General features: G+C 41.6%; 1 protein-coding gene across 1 annotated transcript; it reads left to right on the top strand.

The window, feature by feature from the left end:
- The first annotated feature begins 593 nt into the window (after positions 1–593).
- LOC117484600 (alpha-tectorin-like) lies at positions 594–23,852 on the top strand. Its single transcript, XM_034133031.1, has 20 exons — positions 594–784; positions 4,723–4,751; positions 5,231–5,352; positions 7,793–8,005; positions 8,171–8,254; positions 9,185–9,281; positions 9,420–9,549; positions 10,585–10,615; positions 11,926–12,165; positions 12,383–12,527; positions 12,613–12,709; positions 12,794–12,856; positions 12,961–13,175; positions 13,853–13,966; positions 14,193–14,380; positions 15,005–15,159; positions 15,330–15,575; positions 15,818–15,980; positions 20,105–20,207; positions 22,642–23,852. The coding sequence occupies exons 1-19, from the start codon at positions 594–596 to the stop codon at positions 20,192–20,194; spliced, it is 2,613 nt and encodes an 870-aa protein (XP_033988922.1). The 3' UTR covers positions 20,195–20,207; positions 22,642–23,852.
- Positions 23,853–24,230: the final 378 nt, after the last annotated feature.

Genomic DNA, 24,230 nt, shown 5'->3' with positions numbered 1-24,230 from the left:
CTGGGTTTGTTGATCAAGACTGCATATTTGACCAGTTCAAATACGTTTTTGTCAGCCTTGGTTGAGAAAAAGGACACCACTTGATGGCTGTATGTTCAGAAACTTTCAAAACCAGAAACAGTACGTATACATTTGTATTTGAATAAAGACTTTCAGCCTATATTTCACTGATTAACACTCATCAAGCGTTTCCACTGAGCCGTTTTGGTTCTTGTAGTTTACACACACACACACACACACACACACACACACACACACACACACACACACACACACACACACACACACACACACACACACACACACTCGCACACACATACACACACACACACACACACACACACACACACACACACTCTCGCACACACTCTCGCACACACACACACACACACACACACACACACACACACTCTCTCACACACACACACACACACACACACACACACACACACACCACACACACACACACACACACACACACACACATACACATACACATACACACACACACACAAGCCTGATATTTGCATATAGATAGAAACACAGGAAACCATTTTTAATACAAGAATAACCAGACTGAGAAGTTTTCAGGAATGTTTGCATCAGTCTTTAGGGGCTGGACGAGCAGAAACAGCATAAAAACAGACAGAGCGAGACACAGCGCCACATCAGAGCTGCACCTCCAGGACCAGGACCTTAACAGAAGCATCAGCTGCCCCGGGCCTCCAGGACCAGGACCTAAACAGAAACATCAGCTGCCCCGGACCTCCAGGACCTCCAGACGGTGAGTCTCCGCTTATGTTTCTCCTCACGGTCCTGCAGCTCCGTCAGGAAGCCTCCTGTGACTCGGTGCAGGGACCAGTCCCCTCAGAAACACAGAGAATCCTGAAGAGAGGTCCGTGTGAATGCTGAATGCTGAGCTTTCTGAGTAACGTACGGGGAGCAGATAGCAGCTGAAGTCAGTAGTTATACATATCCCGCTTCAATCACATTAGTATGCATAACAAGTGACAGGTCACACCTGCTAAGTCCCGCCCCCTAATTATGCTAATGAGCCCCTTTGATATGCTAATGGCCTCCTTTGTTCGAGGTGTTATAACGTACAGGTGTCACATCCTCCCTGTAGCCCCCACCCCTCTCAGCCCACCCCCCTCCCCCTCACATACAGGTGTCACATCCGCCCTGTCGCCCCCACCCCTCTCAGCCCCCACCCCTCTCAACCCACCCCCCTCCTCCTCCCTTACAGCAGGTGTCACATCCTCCCTGTCGCCCCCACCCCTTCCTCCCACCACCCCTTCCCCCCTTCCTTTAGCTGTGATGTCAGAAGATAGAGGTGGGGGGGTGGAGTTAGATAAAAAAAGAAATCCGTGCAAACTAGATAAAAAGCCACTCACCAAGTCACCTAAACTTTCAAAAACGAAAATGGCAAAGAGACGCAACGATATGGGTTTAATCAGCGAGACGCCTGTGACAACTTACCGCCATCCGTCGGGAGCGCCAGTCAAGAAACGGGTGCAGTATCTGTGCCGGGTTCAGACCCTCCGTCTGAGGCTCTTCATGAAAAATGGAGTCTGGATGTGTGAGACTGTCTCCCCTCAGATTTGTGCGTAATTCTCTCACAAAGGAACTGTAAGATACACGTTTATGTATGGAAAACTTTATAACTTGGTAAAATATTCATTCATTTGTAACGAATTGAGTTTTCTTCAAGAATCAAACTCTAATGGAGAGTTTATGATTTTAACACTGTTTCGATGAAACAATGCAGTTTTGATAACTTGACTTGACTAACATTACTTTTTTAAATATATGTTTTTAGATGCTTTACTTTTGATTTCTTTCATGTTATTTTAACACATTACTTTTTTCATATTTTTCAACATACTGTGATATTTGTTTTTCTCTCTCCTTTTTTCCATTATATTTATGAATATACAGACATTCAACGCAATAAGTCCCACCCCCAATTAGCAAATCATCCAAAACTAAGGACCCCCACTAAGACGAACAGATTTTCTTTAAGACTGTGACTCTTAAAGGCACTTTGGGATTTTAGTAAAATAATCCAGTTTTCTGGAAATAACTTAAATGATTTTCGTTTTTTCTCCTACAAAGATACTTATAGTTACACTTTAATGGATGCAAAACTTTATAACTTGGTAAAATATTCATTAATTTGTAATGAATTGAGATTCTTAAAGAATCAAACTCTAAATGGAGAGTTTGTGATTTTAACACTGTTTCGATGAAACAATACCGTTTTGATAACTTGACTTGACTAACATTACTTTTTTAAATATATGTTTTGTTAGATGACTTTACTGATTTTTGCTTTTTTCTTCCTTGCTTTTGTTTGTGTTACTAGGATACTTTTAGATACACTTTGAAGTGTGCAACACTTTACAACTGATAGAATAGTACTTTGTAAGGAATTCGTTTTCTTGGTAGAATATAAAGTACTTTTGTAAGGAATTGGGTTTCTTAACAATCCTGCTCCACCATTAAATCACTTAATCTGCTACTTCCAGGCAAAAGCTTTTAAAACTTGCATCGTGTATTAAGTCATGTCTTGGCAAAAATGAGAGTCCTGGGTGCTTTAAAACATTTCTTAGAACATTTTGATATATTCAAACACATAATGAACTGCAATGACTCACTGCTGCATCAAATGTATTTTACACTGTTGGGAGGACAAAACTGTGAGCCTCTCAGACCCTTTTGTTGTCAATCTAATTAGCCTGTCCTCATTCTAACTAAAGTAATTTAACCTAAGTGGAGCCAACCTAAGGAGTGGGCCCTACAGTCTGGGACTAGCTTACTTTTTAACATTCTACTCAAAGGGCCCGTAAATATTATCTCCGCCAAAAGGCTAAAGAATGCTATATTAAAATATCATTTAAAAAATAAAATAAAAAATAAAACTCATTTCATGTTGAAATGATCAAGGAAAAGCCAGTCAATGTTATGCTAACACAAACAAAAGTTCTGTTTTATATGTTGAAATATAATTTAAAAAACAACGATATAGTATTTTCAAGTCTTACTTTAGTATGGTAAAATTAAGAATAAGTCACATTAAAGTTTGTCATGATTTTCCGTAAAAAAGTCAAGTATAGTTTGTCAAAAGAATATGAAAAAATCATTTTGTGGAGTAGTATGTTGAAAATCTCAGTGTTTAACTGAACACATCTACATGTGATAACACCTCGAACAAAGGGGTAATTAGCATACAAAGGGGGGTCACTAGCATCAGTGGGGGAAAGGTGCTACGGGAATGAACTTTGAGGAGGGGGAACTTGTAAGAATTTCCAAGGCGAGAGGGGTCTTTGATAAAAAAAAATATGAACAGAGTTATACCGACTAATTATTTACGCCGTCCGAACGCAACCACTCTGTTTGTGAGTGTGTCAGTGTTTCAGTGTCGCAGTGTTTCAGTGTTTCAGTGAAACACTGAAATACTGAAACACTGACACACTGAAACACTGACACACAAACACTGACACACTGAAACACAGACACACCAAATACTGAAACACTGAAACACTGACATCTGTGCACAAACTTATCTCGTGCCCTCATTGGTCATGTGCGCGTTCGTGTGTGTTGGAGGAGGGGCTCTGTAAGGAAGTGGCAGATTTTCTCCGGTTGTGTATTTTCAAATTCTAGCGCACTCGAGCTGGTTTCTCCAAAATTACCTACCCCACCTTTAAAGGTCACCTATCATGCTTTCATACATAAATATGTGTCCCCGTGTGTCAGGAGACTCACAAAGGGGCGTGGCCAGCAGCAGCTCGGGTACGTTGGAAGCTACTGACCCAGAATCAGCTCTTTAGTCACAGGCCTGAAATAGAGGGGGATGAGGCTGCAATGATCTGTTTGGGCTTTGGAGCAAAGCACTTCAGAGACATGTTTTTTATATCTCTGAAACCTATGATATATGCCTAAAAATAGTATAACAGGAGACCTTGAACATATACCAAACAGTTGGCTTTATTGCTAGGTTCAATAAGTGAACAAAATGCACTTTAAACATGTCATGCAGGAGTAAGACAATGATTTAAGTAGGTACCTCCATATGATTATTGTGAATACATGATTAAAGGTTTCAGCCTAACTCTCTGAAACATGATGTCACACATCACTTGTGGATTGTTATATTTTATGAATCTAAAAGTGTTCATTCATCTGAAGCACTTTGAGAGCATTATCAATAGGATATAAATATGGTGTGCTCTTGTAACAAGTATGTGCATTTGTAAAGCATTGAAACAGAAACACACTGATTGTATAACTATTAACGCTAACGACACAGAAAGAAAGTTACATCTACACATCACGGTGGAATTGGCATTACTCCTGAAGTTACTCGTGCACAGTGCTGCCCCTGACAGAGTTGGCCCGTTCTTTACATAACGTGTGAAAGTGTGTTCATTGGATGACAATAGTGAAGCTGAGGGAAATGATTTCCAGATATGTGTTCAGTTAAATACCACCAGTACGTCTTCTTATCTCAATGTCTCAGTTTTGCTCACAGCCTCTTTGCATCACTAAACTGGTGACATCAGGGAATCAGTCAGGGAGCATTTGACTGGTTTAGAGAACATTGTTTTGAATCTTCAGGAAGTGTATGAACCACTTCCTGCCGAGGACCCTTCATTGTGTACGCTGTTAATGTGTGTTATCGTGCGTTAACCCGGTGTTTGTGCCTCTTCCTCTGTGCAGAGTCATGAAGCTGCTCCTCCTGCTGGCAGGTAAGCAGCATCGCAGGCTTCACTGTGACAAACAACATGTGTTTGAAAGGCATTATGAATGCATTTCAAAGTCAAGTCCTCTGTGCATAAAGTCACTGCGAGTGTGTAATAGCCCTGCACTACTCTACTGTCTTCTTTGTGCAAATAAAACAAGATAATGTTTGAATGACAGACTTTTAAAACATGAGCTCATCCATGAAATCAATATAAATCTGAACGGGTAGCTCTTATTCAACATTTTGATGGCTTCAGTTAATGAGGGGGTTAGCCTTCAACCACTTGTATTTATGAATGAAACAGAACCCAGATACCCTGTATACATTCACCCTGAAGGAGCACATGCTTTACAGAATAAATAAGTATATCATTATTCACTCATTGCACTGATGAGTGTCACTTCAAGTCAGAGGAGAGACTTCAGGGAACGATGAGTGTTCAGGTTGTTCTTGATGGATGTGTTTCTCCTGGAACTCCTGCAGTTGCTGCCAGCCAGATGGAGCTCTCTGCCTCTCAGACTGTCACTCTGAATGCTCCTGGTGGAAACATCAACATCAGCACCATGCCCATCACTTTCTATGGAAAAACATACACATGGTTACACGTGAGTACAATGAACCCCTGCCTGTGTTTCCTGTGATCATCCAGCACACACACTGACTGCTGATGACTGGTATTATTACACATGTTACACATACTACACATGTTACACATATTACACGTACTATACATACTACACGTACTACACGTACTACACATATTACACATGCTACACATATTACACATATTACACATATTACACATATTACACATACTACACATATTACACATACTACACATACTACACATATTACACATATTACACATATTACACATATTACACATACTACACATACTACACGTACTACACATGCTACACATATTACACATATTACACATACTACACATATTACACATATTACACATACTACACATACTACACGTATTACACGTATTACACGTACTACACGTACTACACGTACTACACGTACTACACGTACTACACATACTACACATATTACACATATTACACATACTACACATACTACGCATACTACACATACTACACATACTACACATATTACACGTACTACACATATTACACATACTACACATATTACACGTACTACACATATTACACATACTACACATATTACACATATTACACATATTACACATACTACACATACTACACATATTACACGTACGACACATACTACACGTACTACACGTACTACACGTACTACACGTACTACACGTACTACACGTACTACACATACTACACATATTACACGTACTACACATACTACACATATTACACATACTACACATATTAAAGGTATATCTGTGGTTTAGATAAGGTATAGATATTACAGATATTACACATAACTCACTGTTTAATATGTTATAACTCACTGTTTAATATGTACTAACTCACTGTTTAATATGTACTAACTCACTGTTTAATATGTTATAACTCACTGTTTAATATGTACTAACTCATATGTACTAACTCACAGTTTAATATGTACTAACTCACTGTTTAATATGTACTAACTCACTGTTTAATATGTACTAACTCACAGTTTAATATGTACTAACTCACTGTTTAATATGTACTAACTCACTGTTTAATATGTAATAACTCACTGTTTAATATGTACTAACTCACAGTTTAATATGTACTAACTCACAGTTTAATATGTAATAACTCACTGTTTAATATGTACTAACTCACAGTTTAATATGTACTAACTCACTGTTTAATATGTAATAACTCACTGTTTAATATGTACTAACTCACTGTTTAATATGTACTAACTCACTGTTTAATATGTACTAACTCACTGTTTAATATGTACTAACTCACTGTTTAATATGTACTAACTCACAGTTTAATATGTACTAACTCAGTTTAATATGTACTAACTCACTGTTTAATATGTAATAACTCACTGTTTAATATGTACTAACTCACTGTTTAATATGTACTAACTCACTGTTTAATATGTTATAACTCACAGTCCTCAGAATCAGTCACGAGTGTGTTTGTCTTGATCTTATTTATATATAGATGTAAGCGGTTTGTTACCTCTCAGCGTGTCAGCCTGTAAATATGGGAGCAAATGAATAATGACATGTTGCTAAAGGCAGAGAATGAATTGAGTATTACACACAAAGTTTAAAGTGTGTGCTTTTTGTGCCAGCTGTTATTTTGGGTATTATAAAAGTTTCCCCTCATATTATTCAATATCAGATGCACTGAGACAGGCTTGGTCCCAGAATGCATCACTGTGAGTCTGGTCCGGAGCTGGAAAGTGAGCGTAACATTTCCCTCTGGGGTCTATGGGGTCTATGGGGTCTATGGGGTCTATGGGGTCTATGGGGTCTATGAGGTCTATGGGGTCTATGGGGTCTATGGGGTCTATGGGGTCTATGAGGTCTATGGGGTCTATGGGGTCTATGGGGTCTATGAGGTCTATGGGGTCTATGGGGTCTATGGGGTCTATGGGGTCTATGGGGTCTCTGGGGTCTATGGGGTCTATGGGGTCTATGGGGTCTATGGGGTCTATGGGGTCTATGGGGTCTATGGAGGTCTATGGGGTCTATGGGGTCCATGGGGTCTATGGGGTATATGGGGTCTATGGGGTCTATGGGGTCTATGGGGTCTATGGGGTCTATGGGGTCAGGCACTGATCAGATCAGTTCAATGGAGTGGGGACAGATCATTACTAGAGCCAACAGGAAGTGGTTTGGAGCAGCTGGACGCGTCTCTTTGATTCCACATGTGTCTCTGTATGAAAGGAGACATAAAGACTTGTTGGACAGTGGCTTGTAGAAAGCTTTTTTCCAAAGTGAGAGAAATGTTTTGATCTCATCATTGATCCTATCCTTTTTCTCCGTAGCTCAAAGCACTCCTTGCAGCTCAGACATTTGAGGAGATGAGACGATGCTGTTCTGGAGCGAAAGCCTTCATATTGTAGTTCCTTTTTTTGTTTTTGCAGGTGAAGATCGGCAATAAGTTTGAAGTTTGTTTAAAAAATGACCCATCTGAGGACGACATTGACTGTGTGGTGACCAGCGACGGGGTGGCTTCAGACAAAGTGGTCTACAATATACAAAAGACACCAGTTCCCCCTCACTCTTCTCTTGTTAACATCAAAACCCAGGGACAGGGTTACATTTTCTTCGAGTTCTATACTGGTGCTACATTTAATGTGAGTCCTGATCCGATCCCTGTTACACACTGACTGGCTGTCCAGCTGTTTGTACAAAATGAACATTTCAAAGACATTGTGTGGCAAAGACAACTTCAAATCAAAGTTTATTTGTAAAATGTTGGAAGCATTTCCTAATATTTCTCTCTCTGTTCCTGCTTTCAGATGGATTGGATATTCATCAATTATGGGTTGCAAGCTGCTTGCTATACATATCATTATGCTGGCCGTCCGTTTTCTGATAGTTTAGTAAGTATGACATGAGGCTGTTACCTAACCCTAACCCTTCAGCCTCACCGATGTTTAGAGTTACCATTTGTCAGGTCCCGATACCAATGCAATGTTGTCCTGTTTGTTTCTGTGTGCCAGGGAAACTCATATCCTAAATGCTTTCTGTTAGAAAGCTGCTGTCTTCCAGCCTTCCTCACACTCACTCTGAATGAGAACTGATCCCTGAGAAGACTTCTGTACCCTAACCACCCTGAGAAATGAGAACTGAGGCTGTGTGTGATCCATTATTCCTTTGTATCACTATCAGACATCATTCATATGAATACAGAACCAGCTTTCAGTTCAGCATGGATAGGTGAATGGAGAAGATCAAGTGCAGTCTGTTTGCTCCTCTAAGCCTCTCCTTTGAAAACTCTCTTCTTATTTTCACTTCTAAACAGAGATAGGTGTCAGAAATAATGTCATCCACAGCCTTAGAGTTTCAGGAAGCAGAAGTCACTCAGCATCATGTGTCTGAAGACAAAGAGAGTTCTTATCAGTGACACATGTAGCTGCTAGCATGCAGAGCTAACGGGGGCTGGACTCACAGCACCAGGGGCTGGTGGTTCTGCTCCTTCCTGCCCTCAAGTGGACAAAGGAGTTCATTAGAAATATCAATCTGGAATAATGAAGGAGCTCACCACTGCTCTCACTGTTACTTCATGTCCTAACATCGGAGGAAATATATCAGAAGTGGCATCTATAGAACACTTTCATTCATGTGTACAGTGTTGATGTTAACTTTGTTTTCACTGATTGTATTTACTTCAAACATCTGTCCAGGGACTACAGCTGTAAAAGAGCCTCTTGGCTAACTCTGGCACATTTACAGAGATGGTTCTTAGTGTGCAATGTCCCTGTTAAATAAATAATATGCATACAAATACATTCTGTTTAATCCTTTACTAGAACATTTCTACAACAGTCGGTGGCACAGTGATGGATACCTGGGAGCCTCCTGCAGGAACATCTACTCTTCGAGACCTGAGTGGATGCAGAGGCTCAGGTAAGCTGGTCTGGGGGTTCCCAAAGAAAGGGATCCTCTAAGTTAAATGTGATATTAAAACATGTCTGTTGTTTCCCTATCTTAAATTCTGCCTGTAGTTACTGAAGGGTAATATCATTACCTCCATTCTCCTCCAAGGTGGCGCTGTAATGCCGGGTTCAGAGATGCCCAACTTAGGGCCCTGCTCTACTGGAGTCTGTTCTCTGTCTGCAGTCCTCTCTACTGTCACTGCATGTGGGCCCGAGGAGGTTTGCCAAGCGGACAACACGTAAATATGTGCTCTTTATATCAGGAATAAAGGTCTGACTGATTTGAATAAAGTGTCCCATGTGATCGAACCCTCCATGAGAGAGTGAGGATATTATCCACCTGAGGATTATTGCAGTTACTGATGAATCTGTTCCTATTTCTATTACCCCTTTCCACCAAAGCAGTTCCAGGGTCAGTTCAGAGCTAGTGCCCGATAGCTCACCAGTCCTTTCATTGTTTCCATGAGCAAAACTGGTTGGTGTTAGGAACCAGAGCACTGCTGAACTGGAACCAAGAACCAGATCTGTGTGGAGGCTGGGTCAGATCACTAGAGCCGTAGAGATACGTTCGCTCTCACGGCCCGTTTTGAGGAGCAGCACGACCCGTTCTCCTGTTGTTTTCATACCAGCTTTCAGGTGTGATCACTACATACTGTAGGCTACACAAGTTTTCATATCAGATCACAAGTGAAATCCTATTGAAAGAGCGCCGGTAGAAAACGGAAAATGACTCAATGATAGCAACATGTACTCATACAAAGCATTTATGGTGAATAATTAAAACGCCGTAACCATCTAATGTTCATATCATGTGTTATATATTTTAAATAAGTTTAATTTAGTTTGTTGGCTCTTAATCTGGTTATTGCTTCTTCAGACTGGCTATGCTAACATCATCCATATGATACAGGGAAACGTTTGGCAGTTAACGTCAAACATTGTACATTAAAACTGAACAAAATATGAATCACTGGGGAAATCTGCATCTGTTGCTTTAGTGACAGTCAGCAGTGAATTACTGACTGTCACTAAAGCAACGGTGAATGCCTCTGAATCCTAGTGGGAACAGTTCAACCTGGATCTGAAGAAGAGCAACGAGAGCACAGCTCCAATGCAGCAATATCATATTCCATTTACATGTATACAGACTTTTTGCATTACTTTTTATTTTTGTATTTGATTATATATGTTGCATCGTTGGAGGAGCTCAGGTCAGAAGAATGTCATATGACAATGAAACCTTTGAATTGAATGTTGAATTGAATGTCCATCAGGTGCGCTGCTCCTGCTCTTGCTCCTGCTCCTGCTCCTGCTCTTGCTCCTGCTCCTGCTCCTGCTCCTGCTGCTGCTCCTGCCCCTACTCCTGCCCCTACTCCTGCCCCTACTCCTGCCCCTACTCCTGCCCCTACTCCTGCCACTACTCCTGCCCTACTCCTGCCCCTACTCCTGCCCCTACTCCTGCCCCTACTCCTGCCACTACTCCTGCCCCTACTCCTGCCCCTACTCCTGCCCCTACTCCTGCCACTACTCCTGCCCCTACTCCTGCCACTACTCCTGCCCCTACTCCTGCCCCTACTCCTGCCCCTACTCCTGCCACTACTCCTGCCCCTGCTCCTGCAACTACTCCTGCCACTACTCCTGCCCCTACTCCTGCCACTACTCCTGCCCCTACTCCTGCCCCTACTCCTGCCCCTGCTCCTGCCACTACTCCTGCCCCTACTCCTGCCCCTACTCCTGCCCCTGCTCCTGCAACTACTCCTGCCCCTACTCCTGCCACTACTCCTGCCCCTACTCCTGCCCCTACTCCTGCCCCTACTCCTGCCCCTACTCCTGCCCCTGCTCCTGCAACTACTCCTGCCCCTACTCCTGCAACTACTCCTGCCCCTACTCCTGCACCTACTCCTGCCCCTACTCCTGCCACTACTCCTGCCCCTACTCCTGCCACTACTCCTGCCCCTACTCCTGCCACTACTCCTGCCCCTACTCCTGCCACTACTCCTGCCCCTACTCCTGCCACTACTCCTGCCCCTACTCCTGCCCCTACTCCTGCCCCTGCTCCTGCAACTACTCCTGCCACTACTCCTGCCCCTACTCCTGCCACTACTCCTGCCCCTACTCCTGCCCCTACTCCTGCCCCTGCTCCTGTCACTACTCCTGCCCCTACTCCTGCCCCTGCTCTTGCCACTACTCCTGCCACTACTCCTGCCCCTACTCTTGCCCCTACTCCTGCCCCTACTCCTGCCACTACTCCTGCCACTACTCCTGCCCCTACTCCTGCCCCTACTCCTGCCCCTACTCCTGCCACTACTCCTGCCCCTGCTCCTGCCCCTACTCTTGCCACTACTCCTGCAACTACTCCTGCCCCTGCTCTTGCCACTACTCCTGCCACTACTCCTGCCCCTACTCTTGCCCCTACTCCTGCCCCTACTCCTGCCACTACTCCTGCCACTACTCCTGCCCCTACTCCTGCCCCTACTCCTGCCACTACTCCTGCCCCTACTCCTGCCCCTACTCCTGCCCCTACTCCTGCCCCTACTCCTGCCACTACTCCTGCCCCTACTCCTGCCCCTACTCTTGCCACTACTCCTGCAACTACTCCTGGCCCTGCTCCTGAGGTTCCTAAGGCCCCGGTGGTGTGCACGGTGACGGGCTCCACGGTGATCGGTTTCCACGGATCAGTGCACTCTGTCCAGGATCGCTGTGCCTACAGTCTGATGGAGCCTGAAGGCAGCGCCAGCTTCAACCTCATGGCCGCTTTCAGGGAGCGCCGGCGTACAGATGTTCCTCTTCTGGACCACCTGATCCTGTCGCTGCCAGGTGTGACCATGTATCTGGAGCAAGGAGGAAGAGTTCGGGTACGTTAGCACGTTGTAGTTATGGGGGTGTTTGCTCAAGCAATGCTGATCATTTCCTGCTAGGAGTTACTTTGTGGTGGTGTATCACAAACCCTGTGTGTGTGTGTGTGTGTGTGTGTGTGTGTGTGTGTGTGTGTGTGTGTGTGTGTGTGTGTGTGTGTGTGTGTGTGTGTGTGTGTGTGTGTGTATGTGTGTGTGTGTGTGTGTGTGTGTGTAGGTTGGTGGTGAAGCCCTGGTGCTCAGCAGCACAGCTCAGCTGATGCACGGCGTGGAGCTCTCCAAGGACCAGACTGGAGTCACTGCTAAGTTCCCGTCCTCCAACATGACTCTCTTCTTTGATGGCAACAGCGCACATGTGACAGGTACAGAACAGTACTTCCAATCTGGACTGAATATTACATATTTATTTCTGAATAACAGCTTTAATTCTACCCTCACATCCACCAGGACTTCCTGAAGCTGTAGAGGGTTTGTGTGGCAGCCCCTCCAACTCCAGCTGGACCACCACCCCGACTGCAGAGAAGTCCTCTATCAGCCTCCCTGGGTACCGCTCAGTCCGACTGATATGACCTATTTGTCATAATGTGGATTAGGGTTCAGATGTAATGTGATCTTTGTCTCCCTCTAGCTGTGAGATTCAATACCAGGACTCAGTCGACAGCGCCATCAACTGCAACCGCTCCACCGACCAGTAAGAGCTGAGCCATGAACACCCTCGTCTTGTCATGTCATATAAGCAGCGTTGTTTCTGCAACATCAACCAATGTAACACGGAAAACTCTTCCCTCTGAACAGCTGTAATCTCATGAGGCAGCCTCCCTTCTCCGCCTGTCACGAGCACACCGACCCAGAGCCGTACATCAGCGCCTGCACACACACTCTGTGCAGATACCCGTCAGTGGATGGGGTCGACTGCCACTTTTTGGAGGCTTACGCCAAGGCCTGCAGCCTGGAAGCCAACGTGACCCTGGAGGACTGGAGGTCAACTTCTGGCTGCTGTAAGACCCTCTTTCACTTTAATATTGACAGTCGTTGTGGTTTAATACACAACTGGAAGTCCCTGTGTTTGTATAGTAGCCTGAGTATGGTCACATATACAGGATATATGTAATATGGATAGTGTGCAGTGTTTGATTCCACTTCATTCTAGGTTTATTACTTCATTCCTAGTAATAGTTTGTATAATCATTGTTATTAGTGATATTATTATGATAACTATTTAAAACTGTGTATGAAGGAAAAAATGGAAATTAAATTAAAATTAATAAAAGCATAGATTTTGTAAAATTAATTATTTTTATTTCATTTTAAATATTTTAAACTCGTCTAACTGTCATAGTTGGCTCCTCATGTTGGATGTTGTATTACGGTGTGTGTGATATCTCCTGTATAGATAGATGTTAATACATATATAACTTTTATCAATATATTTTAATATTATTATAAGTTGTTATTAATACTATCATGAGTTTTAGAATCCTTATCTGAGATCTGCCCACTAAATGTGTGTGTGTGTGTGTGTGTGTGTGTGTGTGTGTGTGTGTGTGTGTGTGTGTGTGTGTGTGTGTGTGTGTGTGTGTGTGTGTGTGTGTGTGTGTGTGTGTGTGTGTGTGTGTGTGTGTGTGTGTGTGTGTGTGTGTGTGTGTGTGTGTGTGTGTGTGTGTGTGTGTGCAGCCCCCCCCCCCTCTCTGTCAGCAGCCCTGCAGTGATCATGAGTTCTGTGGAGCAGAGATCTGGTCGTCGTCTCGCTGCTTCTGTCGGGCTGGGTTCTCCTCCAAGTACAGAGCCACCAAGTCTTTAGGTACGGAGCTGGAAGAGAGGCGCTCCTGAACGCATCACATGTTTCTCTAGAGACATTAGTAGTTATTCATATCATACATCTAATATCATTATATGATAGGTCATCCTGACCACAGCCCCTGAATGTACTTTTCTTTCTTTGGACTTTTGGAGCTAACCATCAGTTGGTTATTTTAGCTCGTCTTCTCCCTGACAACGGTTAACTTGAAGTGTTGCTGTGTTTGCAGGCGAGCCGCCGGTCTGCAGGCAGGGCTCGGCCACTGTGACTCTGGCTGGATGTCTGCTGGCTGACAAAGGCATCGAATTCTCCACCTTACACCTGAAAGACCCCAGCTGCAAGGGCCACATGGACCCCCAAAGCCACCTGGTGACCTTCAGCTTCGACAGCAGCAACACCTGCGGGACGGAGGTCATGGTGCGTGCTTTCCTCACAACTTAAAACCAGTTCTGGTGTCAACCTCTTTCTAGTTCAGGGGCCACATACAGCCACATGTGATCTCCAGTGGGCCGGACCAGTGAGATCACAGCATAATGACCTATAAATAACCACTACTCTAAACCGTTCCCTTTTGGTTCAGTCCAACAAAGTGTATTCTTAAAATGATCACATTTAATGAACTATCATTTTACAAAACATTAGGAAGTAACAAAATACTGTTTCCCGTGTTTATCTTGCAGCGAGTAACCCTTACAAAAACAACAGAGCAACAAGAAACACTGACAGGTCCTAAAGTGCTTTAGTGCCAGGAGGTTTCCTGCAGTGTCATCCTGAACATCAGTCTTCTCCACACTTCAGGAAACCAGTCGTTATAGGATAACCCTTTATCAAAGCTTCAATGCCACACTTTCCATTACAGGGCTCATCACTTCCTGTTGTCCTGTAGAGGACATGTCCCACTAGTTTCCTTTATTGATGAAAGAAGGACACACGTGATCCATGAACTGGATGATAAAGATATGGCCGTCTGGATGGAAATGTTCGGGAGTAATGTTTGCGCTGTGATCAAATGAACTGATTACTTTTTCTTTCACAATGCAGAAGAACGGCAGCCAGACCGTCTACGAGAACTCCATCGTGTCGAGCAACCGCTCATCAGGCGGCGTCATCACGCGCCAAGACCAACTCAAGATCGACTTCTCCTGCTTTTACAAACAGCCGGAGGTCAAGAGTGTGTCCTTCACTATCAGAGACAGGTGAGGGTCCTCCTGGTCCTTAATGCACCACAGCTTAACATTCACAATGCTGAAGAGTGTGTGTGTGTGTGTGTGTGTGTGTGTGTGTGTGTGTGTGTGTGTGTGTGTGTGTGTGTGTGTGTGTGTGTGTGTGTGTGTGTGTGTGTGTGTGTGTGTGTGTGTGTGTGCAGCTCTGTGGTGCAGCACATCGTATCTGGAGAGTGGAACTACACTCTGACGATGAGCTCCTTCAGCGACGCCGGCCTCCTGCAGAATGTTGGGCCGAAAACAGAGATCAAGCTGAACCAGAAGGTCTGGCTGCAGCTGGAGGCGGGGGGGCTGGACGCCAACATGGTCGCCATGGTGACAGACTCCTGCTGGGCAACCAATCAGGCGTCACCTGATGATTCGCTACGATACGACCTCATCATCAACGGGTGAGGAAATAAACTCTGACTGTTAGAACAAAATAAACTCTGACTGTTAGAACAAAATAAACTCTGACTGTTAGAACAAAATAAACTCTGACTGTTAGAACAAAATAAACTCTGACTGTTAGAACAACATTTTACATTTTTTTATTACATGTTACTTGTTAGACGCTTTTATCCAAAGCGACTTACAAATACAAAAAATAAACTCTGAGACTTCATCTTGTGTATTTCCTGTCTCCGGGCAGATGTCCGAACCCTGCTGATGATACGGTGCAGATGCAGGGAAACGGACAGGGAACGTCCAGCGTTTTCTCCTTCAACATGTTCCAGTTCTCTGGAGGAAGCAGTGAAATCTACCTGCACTGCAAACTGGAGCTGTGCCCCACACAGGGCCAGGCCTGCACTCCGGTACACACAGAGTACTAATACACAGAGTACTAATACACAGAGTACTAATACACATAGTACACAGAGTACTAATACACAGAGTACACAGAGTACTAATACACAGAGTACACAGAGTACTAATACACAGAGTACACAGAGTACTAATACACAGAGTAAACAGAGTACTAATACACAGAGTACTAACACACAGAGTACACAGAGTACTAATACACAGAGTACTAACACACAGAGTACTAATACACAGAGTACTAATACACAGAGTACTAACACACAGAGTACACAGAGTACTAATACACAGAGTACACATACACAGAGTACTAATACACAGAGTACACAGAGTACTAATACACAGAGTACTAACACACAGAGTACTAATACACAGAGTACACAGAGTACTAATACACAGTGTACTAATACACAGAGTACTAATACACAGAGTACACAGAGTACTAATACACAGAGTACTAACACACAGAGTACACAGAGTACTAATACACAGAGTACTAATACACAGAGTACACAGAGTACTAATACACAGAGTACTAATACACAGAGTACACAGAGTACTAATACACAGTGTACTAATACACAGAGTACTAATACACAGAGTACACAGAGTACTAATACACAGAGTACTAATACACAGAGTACACAGAGTACTAATACACAGAGTACACAGAGTACTAATACACAGAGTACACAGAGTACTAATACACAGAGTACTAATACACAGAGTACACAGAGTACTAACACACAGAGTACTAATACACAGAGTATACACAGTACTAATACACAGAGTACTAATACACAGAGTACTAATACACAGAGTATACACAGTACTAATACACAGAGTACTAATACACAGAGTACACAGAGTACTAATACACAGAGTACACAGAGTACTAATACACAGTGTACTAATACACAGAGTACTAATACACAGAGTACTAACACACAGAGTACACAGAGTACTAATACACAGAGTACTAATACACAGAGTACACAGAGTACTAATACACAGAGTACACAGAGTACTAATACACAGAGTACACAGAGTACTAATACACAGAGTACTAATACACAGAGTATACACAGTACTAATACACAGAGTACTAATACACAGAGTACTAATACACAGAGTACACAGAGTACTAACACACATAGTACTAATACACAGAGTACACAGAGTACTAATACACAGAGTACTAATACACAGAGTACTAATACACAGAGTATACACAGTACTAATACACAGAGTACTAATACACAGAGTACTAATACACAGAGTACACAGAGTACTAATACACAGAGTACACAGAGTACTAATACACAGAGTACACAGAGTACTAATACACAGAGTACACAGAGTACTAATACACAGAGTACACAGAGTACTAATACACAGAGTACACAGAGTACTAATACACAGAGTAAACAGAGTACTAATACACAGAGTACTAACACACAGAGTACACAGAGTACTAATACACAGAGTACTAACACACAGAGTACTAATACACAGAGTACTAATACACAGAGTACTAACACACAGAGTACACAGAGTACTAATACACAGAGTACACATACACAGAGTACTAATACACAGAGTACACAGAGTACTAATACACAGAGTACTAACACACAGAGTACTAATACACAGAGTACACAGAGTACTAATACACAGAGTACTAATACACAGAGTACACAGAGTACTAATACACAGTGTACTAATACACAGAGTACTAATACACAGAGTACACAGAGTACTAATACACAGAGTACTAATACACAGAGTACACAGAGTACTAATACACAGAGTACACAGAGTACTAATACACAGAGTACACAGAGTACTAATACACAGAGTACTAATACACAGAGTACACAGAGTACTAACACACAGAGTACTAATACACAGAGTATACACAGTACTAATACACAGAGTACTAATACACAGAGTACTAATACACAGAGTATACACAGTACTAATACACAGAGTACTAATACACAGAGTACACAGAGTACTAATACACAGAGTACACAGAGTACTAATACACAGTGTACTAATACACAGAGTACTAATACACAGAGTACTAACACACAGAGTACACAGAGTACTAATACACAGAGTACTAATACACAGAGTACACAGAGTACTAATACACAGAGTACACAGAGTACTAATACACAGAGTACACAGAGTACTAATACACAGAGTACAGAGAGTACTAATACACAGAGTACTAATACACAGAGTATACACAGTACTAATACACAGAGTACTAATACACAGAGTACTAATACACAGAGTACACAGAGTACTAACACACATAGTACTAATACACAGAGTACACAGAGTACTAATACACAGAGTACTAATACACAGAGTACTAATACACAGAGTATACACAGTACTAATACACAGAGTACTAATACACAGAGTACTAATACACAGAGTACACAGAGTAATACACAGAGTACACAGAGTACACACAGAGTACACAGAGTACTAATACACAGAGTACACAGAGTACTAATACACAGAGTACACAGAGTACTAATACACAGAGTACACAGAGTACTAATACACAGAGTAAACAGAGTACTAATACACAGAGTACTAACACACAGAGTACACAGAGTACTAATACACAGAGTACTAACACACAGAGTACTAATACACAGAGTACTAATACACAGAGTACTAACACACAGAGTACACAGAGTACTAATACACAGAGTACACATACACAGAGTACTAATACACAGAGTACACAGAGTACTAATACACAGAGTACTAACACACAGAGTACTAATACACAGAGTACACAGAGTACTAATACACAGTGTACTAATACACAGAGTACTAATACACAGAGTACACAGAGTACTAATACACAGAGTACTAACACACAGAGTACACAGAGTACTAATACACAGAGTACTAATACACAGAAGTACACAGAGTACTAATACACAGAGTACTAATACACAGAGTACTAACACAGAGTACTAATACACAGAGTACTACAGTTACTATACAGAGTAAGTACTAATACACAGAGTAACAGAGTACTAATACACAGAGTACTAATACACAGAGTACACAGAGTACTAATACACAGAGTACACAGAGTACTAATACACAGAGTACACAGAGTACTAATACACAGAGTACTAATACACAGAGTACACAGAGTACTAACACACAGAGTACTAATACACAGAGTATACACAGTACTAATACACAGAGTACTAATACACAGAGTACTAATACACAGAGTATACACAGTACTAATACACAGAGTACTAATACACAGAGTACACAGAGTACTAATACACAGAGTACACAGAGTACTAATACACAGGTGTACTAATACACAGAGTACTAATACACAGAGTACTAACACACAGAGTACAAGAGTACTAATACACAGAGTTACTAATACACAGAGTACACAGAGTACTAATACACAGAGTACACAGAGTACTAATACACAGAGTACACAGAGTACTATACACAGAGTACACAGAGTACTAATACACAGTACTAATACACAGAGTATACACAGTACTATACACAGAGTACTAATACACAGAGTACTAATACACAGAGTACACAGAGTACTAACACACATAGTACTAATACACAGAGTACACAGAGTACTAATACACAGAGTACTAATACACAGAGTACTAATACACAGAGTATACACAGTACTAATACACAGAGTACTAATACACAGAGTACTAATACACAGAGTACACAGAGTACTAACACACAGAGTACACAGAGTACTAATACACAGAGTACTAACACACAGAGTACTAATACACAGAGTACTAATACACAGAGTACTAATACACAGAGTACACAGAGTACACATACACAGAGTACTAATACACAGAGTACTAACACACAGAGTACTAACACACAGAGTACTAATACACAGAGTTCTAACACACAGAGTACTAGTACACCTGTGTGAAGCTAACTTCCTCTCTGATAAGCTCACTTCCTGTCTGTGAGCTAACTGTGAAGCTAACTTCCTGTCTGTAAAGCTCACTTCCTGTCTGTAAAGCTAACTTCCTGTCTGTGAAGCTCACTTCCTGTCTGTGTACAGAGCTGTGGGGGGGCAGCTCGCAGGAGGCGCAGATCTGCTAAATACGCTGATGGGAACGCGGCCCTCATCACTATGGGATGGAGAAACTGAAGAGCTTTGCATGGTAGGTAGCTCCTTCATTTGTTCTTCCTAACGAGTTCCTTAATTAACACGATGTTTAACGAGTTCCTTGATTAACACGATGTTTAACGAGTTCCTTGATTAACACGATGTTTAAAGAGTTCCTTGATTAACACGATGTTTAACGAGTTCCTTGATTAACACGATGTTTAACGAGTTCCTTGATTAACACGATGTTTAACGAGTTCCTTGATTAACACGATGTTTAACGAGTTCCTTGATGAACACGATGTTTAACGAGTTCCTTGATGAACACGATGTTTAACGAGTTCCTTGATTAACACGATGTTTAACGAGTTCCTTGATGAACACGATGTTTAACGAGTTCCTTGATTAACACGATGTTTAACGAGTTCCTTGATTAACACGATGTTTAACGAGTTCCTTGATGAACACGATGTTTAACGAGTTCCTTGATGAACACGATGTTTAACGAGTTCCTTGATTAACACGATGTTTAACGAGTTCCTTGATTAACACGATGTTTAACCTGTTTCACACCTTCCCCCCGGTACCGGGCGGATAAACGCGTCATTTGCAGGAAACAACGTCTAAGGAATCTTAATATTGAATAAAACTATGAATGTGTTATATCCATGTAACGGGAAGAAACTCAGCTAACTGATCTTTTTAATTTTTTTTTTTCAAAAAAACCCACAATGCTAGCACTCAGCCTCTGAATTAGCCTCGACGAAAAAACGTAACCTACAAAGGCACATAAACTCACTCAGAACTCCCTTATTACTTATCCTAGATGCACAACCAAACACTCTTTTTTGGTGTCCTGGAGACACTGAATCTACCGGTGCCCTCCTCAACACTCAGTGATAAACATTCGCGACGCTATCAACGAAAGCGTACATCATCACATGTGGAGCTAAGAAGCTAAACAGTAAATATGGCTTACCTTGGTCAAAAGTGGTCTTCAATGGCATTAAAACGATAAAAAAACGATGCTGCAGTTAATCCATAGGTTCATCCTATGTGTCTGTGCCTTCTTTGAAATGATTTCTGATAATCCATAAGCAATACAACTGCGTTTTAGTTTCCAAACTCCAGAAGGAGACATTCCTCTACTTTGGTTTCGTTTTCCACACGCGAAGCAACCACATTTTTTCTTTACAACCTGTCTGGGTGGGAGCCTCCCCCTTCGATTCTATTGGCTCTAACGGTCACAAGGGTATGTCAACCAACCAAATCGAGCAAGGGGGGCCAGAGATAGGTCAAATCCACCCAAATGACCCCAGATGGCCCAGTTTTTGGCTAAACCTCTCTAAAAAGGTCAAATTTCACTTGTTTTGCATCAATCTTGATACAGGGTACTTATTATATGTTGTACTTTGGATTCCTAAAGCTTTTAGTCTACTAACCCATCATCCAAGGGTAGTTTTCACTATCTGTAAAAAATAATATTTGGACGGACACTATAATTTACAGTTTTTTACTATGTAAAATCTGAATTTTCTTTAAAATAAAAAACATTTATATTGATTCTGACTTTTCTACATCCAACTCACAGGTTTATCATTACTTTGAGAACAAAGATTATTAATGTAACCCTTTTAGAAGGGAAGATATGGTTATTTGTTCTGGGAATGTCATTTTCGAGCCTGAGACCTGAAAAACAGGCTCAGAGTGGAACAGGTTAACGAGTTCCTTGATGAACACGATGTTTAACGAGTTCCTTGATTAACACGATGTTTAACGAGTTCCTTGATTAACACGATGTTTAACGAGTTCCTTGATGAACACGATGTTTAACGAGTTCCTTGATTAACACGATGTTTAACGAGTTCCTTGATTAACACGATGTTTAACGAGTTCCTTGATGAACACGATGTTTAACGAGTTCCTTGATGAACACGATGTTTAACGAGTTCCTTGATGAACACGATGTTTAACGAGTTCCTTGATGAACACGATGTTTAACGAGTTCCTTGATGAACACGATGTTTAACGAGTTCCTTGATTAACACGATGTTTAACGAGTTCCTTGATGAACACGATGTTTAACGAGTTCCTTGATGAACACGATGTTTAACGAGTTCCTTGATGAACACGATGTTTAACGAGTTCCTTGATTAACACGATGTTTAACGAGTTCCTTGATGAACACGATGTTTAACGAGTTCCTTGATTAACACGATGTTTAACGAGTTCCTTGATTAACACAATGTTTAACGAGTTCCTTGATTAACACGATGTTTAACGAGTTCCTTGATGAACACGATGTTTAACGAGTTCCTTGATGAACACGATGTTTAACGAGTTCCTTGATTAACACGATGTTTAACGAGTTCCTTGATGAACACGATGTTTAACGAGTTCCTTGATTAACACAATGTTTAACGAGTTCCTTGATTAACACAAAGCAGCAAAGTATAAACCATGACTCAGCAGTGTCTCTGTGTTCTCAGCTGATTCCTGACGGTGGAAATGAAGGTCTTGTTGCTGTGAAACTGAGCCGGCACATTATCTGAGATTATGCTGAGGACTCCAGTTATTCTGAGTTTTAACTTCTTTATGATGTGGGGGAAATAATCAAAAGGGGTTCTTTTACTATGTGCACTAGTATATATATATATATATAATTTCTTCTTTAATATACTGTCTGTTTGTAAATGTGCACAGCCTGAAAGCTACCTGAGTGTTAAAGAAGGGAAACAGGAAGTGAATGAGAACTGAAATGTGGATGACTACCCAGGAAGAGGATCAGATCAGATGTAATTCCTCAGAGCACGCTGTTGTACTTTTATTATGATTGTATTACTATGAGCAAAATGTATTACTTTATTTAGTCCATTGATAATAAGATTGAGATATGTAACATCTTTAGGGGAATAATAGAAGTGAAGCATACAGCAGCATTACGCAACAACATCCCCTCCAATGAAACACACAGGATCAGCTGATACGAGGAACTCCTACACAACACAAGTCATTCAGTGAAAGATCACCTCTCTGCCATTAGACCCAGATTAGATGAGACGTATTACCTGTCACTGCTGGCAACATCAGGACATATACGAGTACTGCTCAGATCAAATGACGGTATAGCCAAACATCGATGTATTATTTACAATGATCCCAATCCACAGCAACATGGTCTCAAACTCTACGCTCATTTGATATATTTGTTTTTCCAAGAATAAAATGAAGCGCAGATCAAAAATGAAAACACGAAGAAGCACAAAACGTCTTAACTTGAGACGTTGTGAGTTTTAAAGAAGTGAATTATTATCAGACTGAAGTCATTCCCAAAGGAGAGGTTGTTGCACGCTGTTGTACCTTTACTAGGGTTGTATTACTATGAGCCAAACATACTTTACTTTATTTAGTAATACATGGATTATATTTAGAAATGTAACATCTTAATATGTGTCCGATGAAGAAAAGTGATCAGAAAAGGGTTTTATTAGGATGATTTTATTACTATACGCAGAAAGGTTAGGGTTAGTTCACCAAGTGATGTGACGTATGAATACCATTCAGTCATTGAGCAATTATATCTATAAATGTAACAATTAGATTTAGAAATGTAACACCTTTAGTGAAATAACAGAAGTGTCTAATGAAGGGTTTAGAGGGGTTCTTTTACTATGTGCACTGGTATATATATATATATATATATATATATATATATATATATATATAAACATTTCTTCTTTAATATACTGTCTGTTTGTAAATGTGCACAGCCTGAAAGCTACCTGAGTGTTAAAGAAGGGAAACAGGAAGTGAATGAGAACTGAAATGTGGATGACTACCCAGGAAGAGGATCAGATCAGATGTAATTCCTCAGAGCACGCTGTTGTACTTTTATTATGATTTTATTACTAATGGAACCAAAAACAATTAATAAAGTGAGTGGGAAAAAGAAACATGAGTCTCAGTCGTATATTCATTGAGTGTGTGTGTGTGTGTGTGTGTGTGTGTGTGTGTGTGTGTGTGTGTGTGTGTGTGCGTGTGTGTGTGTGTGTGTGTGTGTGTGTGTGTGTGTGTGTGT

Source organism: Trematomus bernacchii, unplaced genomic scaffold (assembly GCF_902827165.1).
Source record: "Trematomus bernacchii unplaced genomic scaffold, fTreBer1.1, whole genome shotgun sequence".
Taxonomy (NCBI): domain Eukaryota; kingdom Metazoa; phylum Chordata; class Actinopteri; order Perciformes; family Nototheniidae; genus Trematomus; species Trematomus bernacchii.
This window is presented reverse-complemented; position numbering and strand designations above follow the sequence as displayed.